General features: G+C 47.2%; 1 protein-coding gene across 3 annotated transcripts in view; it reads right to left on the reverse strand.

Moving 5' to 3' along the window:
- LOC133469898 (receptor-type tyrosine-protein phosphatase mu-like) overlaps positions 1-16380 on the reverse strand; it is a 70349-nt gene that overhangs the window by 52059 nt on the left and 1910 nt on the right. For all 3 annotated transcript variants that reach the window (XM_061757489.1, XM_061757488.1, XM_061757491.1), the window contains exon 2: positions 1723-1845. In XM_061757489.1, the coding sequence (XP_061613473.1) occupies positions 1723-1845 (123 nt within the window). The remainder of the gene's footprint in view (positions 1-1722; positions 1846-16380) is intronic.

Genomic DNA, 16380 nt, shown 5'->3' on the forward strand with positions numbered 1-16380 from the left:
AACTTTTTTCAACTACCGTTATGACATTTATATTCTCCCGTCGGTGAGCAAGTCTGTACTTTACGCGCCTGTCGCAAAAATGACCTCTGACCCCGGGCAGTTTGCCCGCAACGGCTTGAGAGGCGTGACTCATTGAAGTCCGCAGGTGGCTAGAATTGCCGGAATGTGGATTTGTTTTCGGAGACGTGGGAAAGCCACCCGAAGACGACGTCACGCGTTGAACGTGAGCTTAACCCTCGTAGAGGAAACGGAAGGCGACGGTCGCCTGTGAGACGACGGCGCCGCTCGCCCAACAGGCTAAGCGGCGTGTGTTTTGGTGTTCTCCTATCTCTACGCCACATCTTGCACAATATATGCGATTGACACATGAGTGAAGGCCACCGTTAAGAATGCCAGGAGCCAGCTGTGGATCAGCTGTTGCCCAGGAACCACCCGAGCATCCAATATGGACTAAACGATTCCGACTCTGACACACCTTCGTGTCATCAAGACGAGTGCGGGTGCTGGAAGCGGCGCCTTCGGACAAGCTCCCGAGCCGCCGTGCAGCACGTTAGAATGAAAATCAATTCATTAACACGGCTGGACACGTCGACGTTCCGCCGGCCGCCGGCCGCCGGCTCGATAGGAACGGGGACACGGCACGGCCGTCGAGCGGTCAGGCCACGCCACGGGCCGGGCGTCCGTCGGCGCGGCGAGTTGGCCGCTCGGAGCGCGCGAGCCGAGCCGAGCAAAACGTGCAATAGGATGTTTCACCTTCCCGGGGCGATGGACTTTCGACAGCCTGTGGAGCGCGCGAGAGGAAACCCGCTGAAGTCTTTAAGAATAAGAATAAGAATAAGCGCAGGCCAGATGCAGCGTGAGGGGGAAGGGCCTGATTTTAGGGCGACTCCACCCAAAGTGGGCACATGGGCAGAATGGGCGCTGAGTTGCGCACCTTTTCTGACTGAAGCAATATTCCCGAGTAGAATAGCTCCGTTGCTTGTAAGACAACAAAATGTGCACCAGTTGACATCTGCACACTCGGTTAGTACTGAACACTTTTTTGCCTGACTTGGAACACGTTCCACTCGAGCAGCGGTTCTAAACCTGGCAGTCGCTGGGGTTCCGCGACGGACTCGACACACACACCGCGTGTGCGTGCGTGCTTTATCCGTAAAAGCCTTTTGACGCCGCATTTGGAATGCGAGGGAGCGTCCAAATTGCCGTTTACCATTGCGGCGCTGCGCCTCGAGTTGAAATGCTTTGTTGTTCCCCCGAGCGAATCCATGCGTGGGGAGCTATAGTGACGCGATGACGCCGACATTACCCGTCGGTTGTCTTCGTTAAAGACAACAATGACTACAATTCAATCAAAACATTTTTAACGACGTTAATCACAAAGCTTAATTCGACATGCGATCGATCGGATGATCGAGGATGCAGAGGCGGAACTTCGGCCACAAGCGGAGCAGAATCGGTTTGTAAATGATCGTCACCCGGCGCGAGTAGAAGCACAACAGAGCCTTCTGTTCGTCCGTACCAAGAAGTGAAGTCACGAGAGGTCATTTTGCTACGAAAACATTGGACGGAACCCGAATTGTACGTAAAGCGGGTCATTCGTAAACCGAGGTTCCGCTGCACGTGGAATAAATGCTCGAATGGCTTTCCGACGTCACATGACAATTTGAAAAGGTTCAGAGGTTCCACAAGGTTCCCTGAGGGACACCAGACACCACGCCGTACCTGCTGGCATCCAGGCGTCGGCGCCGGACGCTTCGTCCTGAGGCGGCGGTCCTTGCTCCCAGTCCAAGTCGTCGTCTTTGGACTGGACCAGATTGCAGTCCGGACCTTGTCCGAGCAGACACGCTGAAAAACACACACACACACACACACAAATGCTCAGGCCAACACTGAGCAAGCTACAATTGGCTGACAAATTTCTTCTCACTTCTCACAAAAATGTCCTGAAAATGATTGATTGATTCACTGATTTCCAAATGAGTTTTGAGTGAGCGACCAAAACTCAACTTTAAATATAACTTAAAAGAATAACCCGAAATAAATCTGTCACAAAATAATACTGGTAAAAATAGCAGCCAATCAATCTCCATGCACTCCCGCAAAATGGCACAAAAGCAAAGTTCTCAAGAACCTTTTGTCTCCAAAGTTGTGCGTTTGCCGCAGTTTGCGGACGACAAAGTACTCGGCCGGCGCCATTGGCACATGTGGGAGCTTCCGCCTCGCAAAGCGGGGACTGCTAAATGAGCTGGCACTTTTCGGGCACTTTAGCTCCTTTCTCACCCGACGGAAGCGCACTTCAAGCCCGAACGGCAACCGATTCCGATCGGTCGTGTGGCCTTGGGCCGCAGACGCGACGGCAAACTCGTGACAAACTCGCTTCGACAACTCGAAGCCAAAAGTCTCGGGACCGCTGAAGTTGTCCTGCGTTTTTTCCTCGACCTTTTCAATGTTTTGGAATGGGACACGTCACACGCCCGCCGCAGCTGCACGTCGCATGTTTCATGATGAGAATGTTTTTAGGATTGTGAGAAGCCAAAATTGAAATGGGGATGAAAATGCGATGAATCGTCCGGCCCTTAACGGACCGTGTCGCCGAACGTCTTCGGTGTGGTTTGAAATGTCAAAATCCAAATGGCCTTTGTCGTCGTCCGAGCGCTGTATGCTGAAAACAGTCGGAGCCGCTCGAGTACGACAAAAACTGCATTTAGGACATAAACGCATACCGTCGGTACACACGGTCATTCAACAACATAAAGTGTCCGGTCGTGCGGCCGCACTCATACGACGACAAATGTGAAAATGGCGCAGAGAGTCGGACGAGCAGGTGAAAGTGGCGGTGTTGGGAAGATGACTTTGGAAGCGGGCGCGGTTCCGGTTCCAAGTTGCCCTCTTGAAAATGGAACCGTTGTGTCACTACTTCAAGGACTAACTCAAAGTGACATTGGATGTCTTGCATCAACAGCATCCTTGGACGTTTCCTCGGAAAATGTGGATGAAAAGCACAGATCCTTCTTTTGGAATGAACCACATATACATAGTTGTTCTTTGCACAGATAATAAACACGATCCAATCTAATTGTACAAAAATGTGCTTGTTGCATTAAAGGTCTATAGCACGTGGAAAACATAGCATGTTGACCGCATGACGAACATGCGTTCGATAAAATTCAATCCAAAGTCCAAAACTATAAAGTGGAAAGTGTTCAAAGGTCAATGTTCTTCTTTTATGCGCTCAAAAGTGGAACTAGGACTCTAACCTTTTCAAAATCTCAGACAAACTAATAACTCGAGGTCATATTCGGAAAAGTAGGTCATGTTTGAGACGAAGGCAGAGAGAGTGGCACATCGCCAGAGAGGGCCAATCAAAAGCGTCGGCTTCAGAAGGGTTAGGGTTAGGGGAAAAAAGGAGCAATCCAATTCAATCGGAGCTTTTGTGGCGACATTTCAAATGTAACCAAAGCTTTAATTCATGGAAACTTCCATTTGGAATTGCAATTTGGCAAAAATGCAATTGGCAATTTTCTCCCAATAACGTTTTCTCATTAAATTACATCATCTCCATGCATCCATCCATCTTCTACCGCTTATCCGAGGTCGGGTCGCGGGGGCGGGGGCGGTAGCTTCAGCAGGGACGCCCAGACTTCCCTTTCCCCAGCCACTTCATCCATCTCTTCCGGGGGGATCCCGAGGCGTTCCCGGGCCGGCCGAAGGACGTAGTCTCTCCGGCGTGTCCCGGGTCGTCCCCGGGGTCTCCTCCCGGTGGGACGTGCCCGGAACGCCTCACCGGCCACCTCATCCGGCTCCTCTCGATGCGAAGGAGCAGCGGCTCTCCTCTGAGCTCCTCCCGGATGACCGAGCTTCTCGCCCTCTCTCTCTAAGGGAGAGCCCGGAGACCCCGCGGAGGAAACTCACTTCGGCCGCTCGTCTCCGGGACCTCGTTGTTTCCGTCGCGACCCGCAGCTCGTTACATCATCTCATTGCATGGAATTAGTTGCTATCCAACACTGTCAACAACAGGTATGCAAATAAGGCAGTGACAACGCATCGGGGAATAATGTCACGATAAACCGACAAGGTTCCAAATATCTTCGAGGTCTTTCAATGCCCTCATTGTGTCTTGAAATGTCTCCACTACGTCTTTCATTGTCCTCGCCGGGTGCAGTTTCGTCTTCAGAGCAGCCTGTTAGTCGACAGGAAATGAAATCGAGACCGAGCCCCCATTGTCCCTTCGACACACGCGCACGCACGGCCATGTCACATACCATTCCATGTTGCAACACGTATGTTGTCAGAATAATGACAGTGAACAGAAACACACCCTCAGGACACACACTGTGTGTGTGTGTGTGTGTGTGTGTGTGTGATATTTCCTCATGTGCAATTCAGCTGATCAATAAGTTTTTACCACTGACGTAAGATCAACGGTCATCAATGATTCTTAGGACCTGTTCTGACTTTCCCATCATCCTTCACTTCCCGAAAACCACGTGCCTCCACGGCAACCGTTGAATGCCACGCCCCTAATGATCATGTTGTTTTGTTGATTTGTGTGTGTGTGTGTGTGTGTGTGTGCGCGCGCGCAGGTGGTCAACTTGGATGCTTGCGTTGCTATGGAAACCAATGTGAACACATCAAAAGGTAACACAAACAAGATAACTGTGGTGTATTGATATATATATATATACACACGAGTGGATGGAATCACACCTGACAATCAATACACAATGTCTGACACACACACACACACACACAAAGCGAGGGAGGAGAGAGAAGGTAAAAAGGAGGCAGGAAGAGTTTGTGCGTCAACATTTCAGGAAGCTGACTTTTCCTTCCTGTCTTTGTTTGTCCATCTCACACACACACACACTAATTAGCAGTGTGAAACCAGGCTTGTCTAATGTGTATTATCTGGTGTCAGACAATGTGTGCGTTTGTTATTAGCCTCACAGTTATCCGTTAGCATGTTGTGCTAAAGTAAACCCTGCGAAATGATTGGACGAGACAGGACAGGCCGCCACAATAACACGGCAGCTCGCGGCAGGCCCTGCGGTGCCTCACTGCGTGCGTTTGTGTGTGTGTGTGTGAGATTGGAGATGACAGTGGACACACACAATGACAGACAGCAGTGGTGGCATTTAACTGGTGACACACAAATACACGCGCACACACACTGGGGGGGCCGACAAGAAAATGGCCCCAATAAAACAACAGATTGTGTCTTTTTGTGTGCAAGGATGAAACGCTCAGTGCCATCTCGTAGAAAGAAATCAAAGCAGCCCCGGACGAAGGCCGCACCGTTGGCGCTGCCTTCCGCGACCTCCAAAGGTTTGCCACGAGGAAATTGCACATTTTTGAAACATGTTGTAGTTTACATCCTACCAAGATGAAAAACAATGGCGTGTGAATGGGTGGAGTCCATTCTCTGTCCCAGCTACTTGGGGGCGCCACAGGGATTAGTATTAAGTACAGTACTGTTCTCAATGTCCAGAAACGTCCTCCCAAATTGCTGTCAGGGTGTTCCTTGTCCAAGATGATACTGTCGTCTATGATTTTGGCAAAACACCTATTTATTTGTTTGACATCAACAACTGGTCTCAAAAAGTCTCATTTAACGTTCAATGTAAAGAAAATGATTTCCATTTGCTTCTTAGTTCAAACTGGCACATTTAAAGTGCATCCATTCATCATCTGAGCCGCTTATCCCCACAAGGGAGTTTGTACCAGCTGTCATCGGGCAGGAGGCGGGGCACACCCTCAACTGGTTGCCAGCCAATCGCAGGGCACATCCCAACAAACAACCAGTCGTTTTTGGGATGTGGGAGGAAACCGGAGTGCCCGGAGAAAACCCACGGGGGCACGGTGGGAACATGCAAACTGTGCACAGGGGGGGCCGGGGATCGAACCCCGGTCCTCAGAACTGTGAGGCAGATGCTCAAACCAGTCCTCCACCGTGCTGCCATTTAAAGTCCATATTAATCAAATAATACGATAAGTAAGTCAAACAAAGTGCTCGGGTACGATTCTGGACAATAATTGAAAACTCCAAAGTCAAGATAAAAAGGTCAAAACAAACGTGAACTGTTTCCGCTTCATCAGAAGAGAGAAGAGACGTGCGTGCGGCGATATTCTCCCGAAACACTCGATTTTCCAACGTGACAAGATCCCCCCCAAAATGCTGAGTGTGGTCAAAACAGCCACTTCAACCTGAGTACGACGCAGCAAGCATTTGGAAAATCCGATCATTAGTTCCAGAGAAATGTGTTTTTTCGTGTGGGAACACAATGACCTTTTGTGTGATAGCACCTATCGAGAATCGGGTAAATAAAAAAAAAAATCGCCTTCAAATGAGAGTAAAACGATATAAATATAACTTGATTACTTGTCAACATATCTCCTGAAGCCTTTCCCTGATTGTTTCAGTTCAAAATATCGGCCAAAAAGCTTGTAGGGGTCAAAAGTCCGATGGGTTCTCCAAATTCAAACGTGTCACTTGCACTAAAACTCGATTACCGTAATTGCTCGTGTATAATGCACTTCCCCCCCCCCCCCAAAAAAATTGTCAAAAGTCAAGAGTGCGCATTATACATAGGTGTTGGGGGAAATGGAAAAAACCTTCACATTGTATAAATGTATGCAGCCATCTTGAGGTTATAAAAAGGCTGTCCACTTTCATTCCAATATGCCACCGCCACCTAGAGGTTATCAAAAAGGTGTAGCCTACACTTTCATTCCAATATGACAGGGTACGTATGATTCCATATACTGTATGTACAGTTGTACTCATATATTTACATACTCTTGCAGAATTTGTGAATGTATTTATTTATTTATATTTTTAAATAGGACCGATGACTGAACATCAACATCATCATTACTTTCTTTCTGATTATGTTTTCTTTAATCATAATGCTTTTGTGAAATGCTTGACAGTTCCCATTAAATGGGTTTCGCCTGGCCCTTCGTGTTTTCTTTTAAAGAATTGTACCCATCTTACAAATTATGCCAGGGTAATCAAACAGATGAACATGAACAATGAATTTCTCATTTACTAAATAAAAGTAGGGCTGTGAATTCCAAAATAAGAGCAAGTCGATAAAAAGGAGGTATTAGGTGTTTAAATAAAGTGCTTAGCTTCAGGATAATTCTTTGGAAAAAACAAAATACAGACAAAATCATGCATTACACATTTTCCAGAATTTTGAGGTCAACGTTGGGGGGTGCGCATTATACACAAAAAAATGAGGGTAGATAGAGCAAATAGAAGGGTTAGGAAGAGTAGTAGAATAGTTCAAATGTTTTTTTCCCCAAGAATTTGTTTGGATTTTAGAGGCCTTCGAAGCGCTAATTCCGTGGGGTTTTAAAAAAAATGTAATTCCATCAGGTGGCACGGTGACCGACCGGTTAGAGCGTCTGCCTCCCAGTTCTGAGGACCCGGGTTCAATCCCCGGCCCCGCCTGTGCGCAGTTTGCATGTTCTCCCCGTGCCCGCGTGGGTTTCCTCCGGGCGCTCCGCTTTCCTCCCACATCCCAAAAACATGCATGCTAGGCTGATTGAAGACTCTCAATTGCCCGTAGGTGTGAATTCGAGTGCGAATGGTTGTTTGTTTCTATGTGCCCTGCGATTGGCTGCCAACCAGCCGCCTCCTGCCCGATGATAGCTGGGATAGGCTCCAGCACTCCTGCGACCCTTGTGAGGAGAAGAGGCTCCAAAATGGATGGATGGATGAAAATTCCATCAAGATGGCGGCCATTGGTCATGTATAGCTCCTTAAAGCAAGGCATCCGGTTTGGCCGATGTTTTAAATACATAAATAAATAATTGACAAGGAGGCATAGAAGGTGATAAGGGCGTAGAGAAGGAGATAAGGAGGTGTCGAGGGAGAGCGTGACTCGAGCATCTTGAGCTGAACAAAAAGAAAGTCTTATTTCCGACTTCACCTTGTATGACTAACCCAACACGCGTGCACTGACGCATGCGGTCTCCTGTTTGAAAGCATGAGGGCTGCATTTATTCTATAAACTATTGAGTGCGTGTGGAGCAAGAGAAACTGGCTGCCAACAGCTTTAGCAGAGCCAGCTAACTTGCCTCAGGCCAAATATGAATAATGCAGCAGTCAAAGCGGCGCTTGTGTGTGTTGCACTTGAGGCATCTCTGTGACGCCATCACAATAATATGCTAATGTGCAATAATTAGCCTGTAACATACACACCGATTATCTTTCCCTCCTCTTCCCTTGGGGCCGGAAGCGCTCCTGGCGAGAAAGAGGATGCGGGTGTGCGTTTGTGTGTGTGTGTGTTCAGTGGGGGGGCAGTCAGGGGCTTCGGTGTGCAAGTAAACGCGCAGGACACAACATGTCCGTATGCGACACCGCCGCTGGGACAAGTTGGACAAAAAGTTGAATCGAGCGCAACATTCCGCAACGCGTCCGCACCGACACACACTCACGTTAGTGTGACCACAGACGACCGCGAGGGGCCGTTATTGACATTATTCGGGATTAGCTCTCACACTTACCATTCAAATGCTTTCACACACACACACAAACTACTGAAAGGCTCTCATAAACAACACTCAAACACTCTCATATGCAGCACAAGTCTTGCTCTCATAAAGACTACTCAAACACTCTCATCACTACTCGAACAAATATATATATTGGAAGATTTATTTTAAGAGAGATTAAAAGATTTTGACAAATAGATGTAATCAAAAATAATGTAAATAAATCAACAGAATGCAATGTAACACAACACAATGCAACACAGCATAACGCAATGTAAATCAACACAATCCAACATAATACAATGTACAAGCCCTATTCCAACGAAGTTGGGACGTTGTGTTAAACAAATCAAAACAGAATACAATCATTTGCAAATCATGTTCAACCTATATTTCATTGAATACACTACAAAGACTACAAAGATATTAAATGTTCAAACTGATCAACTTGATTGTTTTTAGCAAATTATCATTAATTTTGAATTTTATGTTCCAAAAAAAGCTGGCAGAGGTGGCAAAAAAGACAGACTGCGAAAGTTGAGGAATGCTCATCAAACACCTGTTTGGAACATCCCACAGGTGAACCGGCTCATCGGGAACAGGCGGGTGCCATGATTGGGTAGAAAAGGAGCTTCCCTGAACTGCTCAGTCATTCACAAGCAAAGATGGGCCGAGGTTCCCCTCTTTGTGAACAAGTGCGTGAGAAAATGGTCCAACAGTTTAAGGACAATGTTCCACAACGTGCAACTGCAAGGAATTTTGGGATTTCATCATGTGGGCTCAGGAACACTTCAGAAAACCAATGTCAGTAAATTGTTTTGGAAATTGTGGACATCGTGTCCTCCGGGCCAAAGAGGAAAAGAACCATCCGGACTGTTATGGACGCAAAGTTCAAAAGTCAGCATCTGTGATGGTATGGGGCTGTGTTAGTGCCAATGACATGGGTAACTTACACATCTGTGAAGGCACCATTAATGCTGAAAGGTACGTACAGGTTTTGGAGAAACATATGCTGCCATCCAAGCGACGTCTTTTTCACGGACGCCCCTGCTTATTTCAGCAAGACAATGCCAAACCACATCCTGTCTCCCATTGAAAATGTGTGGCGCATTATGAAGCGTAAAATACGACAACGGCCGAAGCTGTACGTCGAGCAAGAATGGGAAAGAATTGCACCTACAAAGCTTCAACGATTAGCGTCCTCAGTTTGTTGAATGCTGTTCAAAGAAAAGGTGACGTAACACAGTGGTAAACATGAGCCTGTCCCGGCTTTTTTGGAACCGGTTGCAGCCATACAATTCTAAGTTCAAGATTATTTGCTCAAAACAATCAAGTTGATCAGTTTGAACATGAAATATCTTTGTAGTCTTTGTAGTGTATTCAATTCAAGGTAGGTGGAACATGATTTGCAAATCATTGTATTCTGTTTTGATTTATGTTTAACACAACGTCCCGACTTTGTTGGAATTGGGGTTGTAGCACAACACAATGCAATGCAACACAACAACAAACGCAACACAATATAACATAACGCAACACATTTCAACCCAACACAACACAATGGAAGGTAACAACACAACACAACAAAACACCATGTTACACAACCCAAAACCAAGGACAGAAAGATGCAAACGATGCGCATTATTGGCACTTTTTTCAGTGGCAAGTGATTTTATTAGCACAACGTAAGATTGATCGGATTTGAAAATGAATGCAGGTTGGCCTACACACGCTCGTGTACAACAGAACAGCTTTTGTTGCACAACAATGACAGCGCAAATGTGCGGTTCATTCTCCTCAAAACGTGCCACGCACACCGTCCAGTTAGCTTGTCATAATGATGTCACTTATTATAGATTTGCAACATAACCGCCTATGTTTTGCTCTTTCTTAAAAGTCCTTCCGGTCAAGTTCCAAACTGGTTACGAACTGGTTTCAGGTTCCGCTCGGGTTCCGTTGTTGGATTTCAAAGTCTACTGGGAAAAGGTTTTCTACGGATCGCTCACGTTTGTCCTCTTGTCGAACGTCTTCTCATTTTAACCGACATGTCGCGTCTTAGCGTCACGGAGCCACGTTGCCACAGTTACGACACACGCGCGCGCACACGCGCGCACACACGCAGCCATGAGAAGGATCACTTTTAATTCCAAATGTAATAATCCTGTAGAACGTATACACGCGCAGAGTGCGGAGGGATTAGGAGATATGATAAAGGCAAAAAAATGTCAGATTAAAGATAAGAGGGCAGATGAGGAATGGAAAGAGAAAAGCTGCAATTCTTTTCATCCTTAATCTTGATTTGCTCCCTCTCAAAACTGGAAGAAGATGAAATAAAAGAAGGGTTGCGGCGAGTCAAGTCGGTTGGTCGCGAAAAGGAAATCTTCCCCCTCGTTTACGGGGGCGCCCCGTAAATTGCGGCTGTTCCGTTCCGAGGCCGCCCGTCACTCGGAAGAATACAGACGCGATGAAAGAATTACAAAGAAACAACCCTTTTTGGGGTCGTTTTATACCCCAACTTATTAAAAGACCCCTTTGAAAGTATTCGTTTTCTCAGGAGTTGTCCAAAAAAGAGGTCAAACGTGCTTGCTTCAACGTGTTTATTGGTCACGCCCACTTGAAGTCTACTGGAAAGCTGGCACACAAAACAATGACACGTTGGCTATTTAAACGGCAAAATGTTCAACCAAACTATGGCATTTTGTAGCCTAATGCTAACATATAATGGAGCTCACGGAAGCTAGCGTAGCGTAGATGGTACGATAATTCTAAAGCTTCAAACGAGAGCTCCTTGGACACGGATGGAGCAATCAACAATCCTCCCAATTACGTGAGAACAAGAACTATTACTGGAGCTGCAGTTTCGGCCTCTGTTAATTGTGCTGCTTAAACATCTAGTAGAGCTCAGTGGTGCCCGCTATGTTGTGGCACAACGTGGTAGTACACTGAATTTGGACTTGCTTGTTACAGTCGAAAGCGTCCAAAAGAAAAACAAAAAGGCGATTTGGATTTGTTGAAAGTTGTGAAAATGGAGCGCAATCAGGTACCTCTTCCTCCTCATCTTTCGCCTCTTCTTCCTCGTCCCCAGGTCTCACCATGAAGAAGTAGAAGGTCACCTCTGAGAGGGACAACATTCATGTTGACAGTCAACCAAAAGGTCTTCACCCACAGGACGCACACAGCAACCTTTGCATGACTCTCCCTCTGAAGCGCAGGCGTGTGTGCAAGGGGGTTTGTGTGGATGTGCGCGTGTGTGTCGCCTGGAGCTCCCTCATGGTGTTCCACTAATGCAAACTTGCTGCAAGTCAGACCTGAGGGGCACTCAGAGAACTTCCGATAAAGCACCTCAGCATTGTGTGCGCGTGCATCTAGGCAACGCACTTCAAAAGATACAAATCCACAAACGAGGATGAAGATGATCATCTCAGACGCATAATATCGGTTACATTGAAACGTCTAACCCTGCATGCACGTGTGCAGTGTGTGCGCGACTGCTTAAGGAGCTCGTGTGTGTGTTAGCTGGCGGCATTTTCCAATAATTAGCATCATTCTGATGATATCTTGGAAATATATTTATCTTATATTTGATATATGTTTGTCTTTCGTTCCACACTGACACAGACAGATGGTGTGTGTGTGTGTGTGTGTGTGTGTGTGAGATCAAATTCTGAAGTACGGACAAGTAAACGAATCATCAAACCTGCTGAACACACAACAGGCAGATTATACTGACAAAACACACAAGCACACTAATCCACATCTCATTAGTTCTGTCTCACAGACACACACACACTTACACACAAACTCTTCAAACAATAATCCTTTGAATATGATCTGGGATTTGAGCCACAACACTAATCACACTGACATCTCAGAACGGGGATTAAAAAACTCGCACAGGACTCACAGACACACACACACACACACACACATAATATTTCGAAGACATGCTAACTGTTTTCGTAATCTCATGTCAAAGAAATTATTTGCTTCCATCTCGTCACCATGGATACGCAGCAGCGGTCGGAGGAGGTCACGTGACACATTTTGCGATTTGGCCTGCCGGGACAATCGGCAATCGTTCCACGCTCGCTCATCACCGCATCGCCGATGACCCTTTGCGAAGTTTTCCTACAAGAATGCTTGCAAACACAAGCGACTACATCAGGGGCGTCAAACTCATTTTTGTCGCGGGCCACATTGTTGGCACGGTTTTCCTCAGAGGACCATTATGACAGTGAAACCAGAAAATGCATCATCGCCTCATCATAAAATCACAAATGCAGTGGAACTTCAAAAGAGCCGACTAATGGGGGGGGGGGGCGGGGGGGCTGTCATCCGATACAGCCGAGTGCCCGTTACAATGAAGCGCTTATTTTTTATATATGCACCCATATTATTGTACATTATAAAATTTTTGTTTTATACTTTTTGGGCCTAAAACACCCAAAACAGTACAAAGTTATTGTAAATAAAAAGAAGCTTGAAAATGTTTGAAAGTTTGAAATGTTATTCAAACTTAGCATGCCGGTGCGCTTGATGGACGAATATCATTGGCGAATCGAGGTCACTTTCATGAGCTGCGAGGAATTAGTGTGCTGCCTAGTCCCAAATCCGACACCGTGGACATACAGCTCGTCACAAAAAACTGTTACTGTGCCAAAAATAGCATCTCCCAGACTCCTGAGACTTGTTTTGTGTTCCTCAGATTCAAAACCGCCGCCATGTCGCTCTCTCTCTCTCTGCACGCCGCTCTGTGCACAATAGACAGATAGAAGCATCATCACCATGGCTGCCATGTCATGTCCATGGCCTGGAAATGTGCCACATTCAACATGGCCGCATGGTTGGATCTCGTCATGTTATATATCTGTGACCCGGAAATACGTGGGTCGCATTCTCAAGCGGCATTGCGCCACAGCGTCAGGAAACAACAGTGGCCAATTCTGGAACTAACAGACTTTGTCAACGGCAAAACGGAAACTTTTTTTTCGGAAACACATTGTTCGGTCCCGACGGTCCGTTTTATCCAATATATATATCCAGATATCGGGCTCCATTTTATCAAGGTTCCGCTGTACGCAACAAGTTGATGGATAACGTACTAGTTTCATCAAAAGTGTTTTTGCAACGATTGTCAAAAGGTGTTTGGTAGCAAACAGAAGAAAATGCCTGCGATATCTCAACATTATTCCTTACAGTTCATGCAAATGATTTGCTTTCACCGGCCACAGAACGTAACGTGGCCGCCGGGCTTTGAGGGCGACATCTGTGCGTGACAAAGAGGCTGGATAACAGTGGGCGACGCAGTTAAATCATCAGTCAAATGAAAAATGCTTTTTGAGCACGCCTCTTCCAGTCACCATCGTTGTTGACTACTTCTCAAGATGCATCGTGGGATACGTGGGATTCCAACAAAATGGCCAACTCGCCATATCGGGCAATATACAGTTTACCGGACTGGAGGAGGGAATTCCAACACATGAGCAACAGGTAGGTGGGACACGCCCCTTTGGAGCTGCGTGCCTCTAGCGACGTTAAGCTAGGAGATCCAAGTCATCATCGGCGCATTCCGCGTGCACGCACAGCAAGAAAACCGCAAAGTCCAAAAGATGCCGGCACATCGAGGGTGCTGGGAATAACCTTACCGAACCCAACCCGAGCTAACGAGTCAAAATGGGGTTTTCAAAATCACACACACACACACACACACACACACACGCGATTGGCTTCATTAAAATCCTGATGAGACAAAACAAAAAGCTGACCTGACTGCAACCAGAACACACACACACATAAATACGCGCACTCAAGGAAAAAAGGTAAAGTCCTGACTCAGCGACCGCCTGAACCTGGACACATCAGGTCGCTCGGGAGCATGTGTGTATGAGTGTGTGTCTATAAGTGTGTGTGTGTGAGCAAACTCGACAGTTTGTCCAATTGTACCACACAAAGAAGCCATCTTGCATGTCACGCCTTGTGTTGTGCTCAATGTAGGAACTTTTGATTGTTTCAAAATAATAATGATGACAATGAAAACAATATGAACTGGTTAGCACATGTGCCCCGCGGTCCTGAGGTCTCGGGTTCAAATCCGCCGCCGCCTGTGCGGAGTTTGCATGTTCTCCCCGCGCCTGCGCGGCTTTTCCTCCCGCATCCCAAAAACATGCATTCATTGGAGACTCTCAATTGCCCGTAGGTGCGAATGGTTGTTTGTTTTTGTGTGCCCTGCGACTGGCTGGCGACCAGTTCGGGGCATACCCCGCCTCTCGCCCGGGAGAGGCGCCGGCACGCCAGGGTTACGGAAGATGGATGGATAACATAAATAGTTTGTAACTATTTGTATATTGTACAGCGTAAAATGTTACCCAAATCACGTGTTGTGTTTAGACTTTACACCGATCTGATCGGCCTTATCGGTATCGGCCGATAATTAGCGTTTTATGCCGATCGGCTTTAATGTCCTCATTCGCCGATCCGATCAATGACGTCGTTGGGGAAAAACATGCGCCGGTGGTCACCGGTGCTCGGCGGGACTTTAATTCAAAGACTGCTTGAGGTATTTTTGGTGAACTTTTAATACGATACGGCTCGCAAGCAGGCAACAGAACGTTATGTAGCCTAGCGCTAGCGGTTGTACGTAAACACGCCGGCGTTCTCTCGAATCACGTGAGGTAATTTTATGACAAGAAAGTCATTTAATGACAGTAAGTCATTTCTGTCATGTTGGTTTGACGTGACTGATTAGAAGACATCACCTGAAGAGAGAATCATCTTGCTGAAGAGAGTCAGTATAAACAGTAAATAAACAAGTCATTTAAATTGACATTGCTCCAGTTTACAATCGGTTATTGTTTTTTTTGTTTTGCTTTTTTTAACTGGCTGATCGGCTCCCAAAATCCTGATCGTGTAAAGCATAGTCGTGTTGTGGCCGGCCATCAAGTCCGTGTCGAGTTCCGCGACGATTTGGGCAACCGTGTCGAGCCCTTTTCAATTTGGCCCACTGTTCGATCACCTTTGGCTCATTTGCGTCATCCCGCCCACGCCCGCCGCACGAGGATGCCAGCATCTCACATCGGCCAAGCCGCGGCCGCGCAACGCTACGTGAACCACTATCTTGTCCGAGCCAAAAGCAAAGCGGAGCTGCGTTGAGTTTTGTCGGATGCGCACGTTAGCATTAGCTAAGTGCATTCGCTTCTGATAAGCCTCACAAACATCTTGATTGCTCGGTGAAGTTGTTGAAACGCTGGCAAAACGCGAGTGTTTTGTGTGTGGCGCCATGCGTCACATGCACAGTTCCGAGTGACAAATGAGAATTTGGCGGTTGGTGATGACGTTCCGCCGCTACCGGGGGAAAGTCATCGCCGGAATAAGAGAAACCTGTGGAAACTCCCGACCTGGTCGTCATGGTAACGAAAGCCGTATAGATGGGCGGGGTCGGCAGTGGCTCATTTACATGAGATGGGAAACTGATGAATATCACAACACACAACAACAAGCGCACATCCATCCGTCCATTTTGTGAGCCGCTTCTCCTCAGGCGGGTGGCGGGCGTGCCGCAGCCTATCCCGGCTGTCATCGGGCAGGAGGCGGGGTACGCCCTGAACCGGTCGCCAGCCGATCGCAGGGCACATACAAACAAACAACCGGTCGCACCTACGGGCAATTTCGAGTCTTCAATGAACCTAGCACGCATGTTTTTGGGGATGCGGGAGGAAAGCGGAGCGCCGGGAGAAAAGCCACGCAGGCGGGGCCGGGGATCGAACCCGGGTCCTCACAACTGTGAGGCTGACGCTCTAACCGGTCGGCCACCGTGCCGCCCAAAAAAGGACAGAATGGACATATTGTCTTTATACACTAGACACTGTCAGGGGCGGGATT

The sequence above is a fragment of the Phyllopteryx taeniolatus genome, chromosome 20 (genome assembly GCF_024500385.1).
Source record: "Phyllopteryx taeniolatus isolate TA_2022b chromosome 20, UOR_Ptae_1.2, whole genome shotgun sequence".
NCBI classification, from domain to species: domain Eukaryota; kingdom Metazoa; phylum Chordata; class Actinopteri; order Syngnathiformes; family Syngnathidae; genus Phyllopteryx; species Phyllopteryx taeniolatus.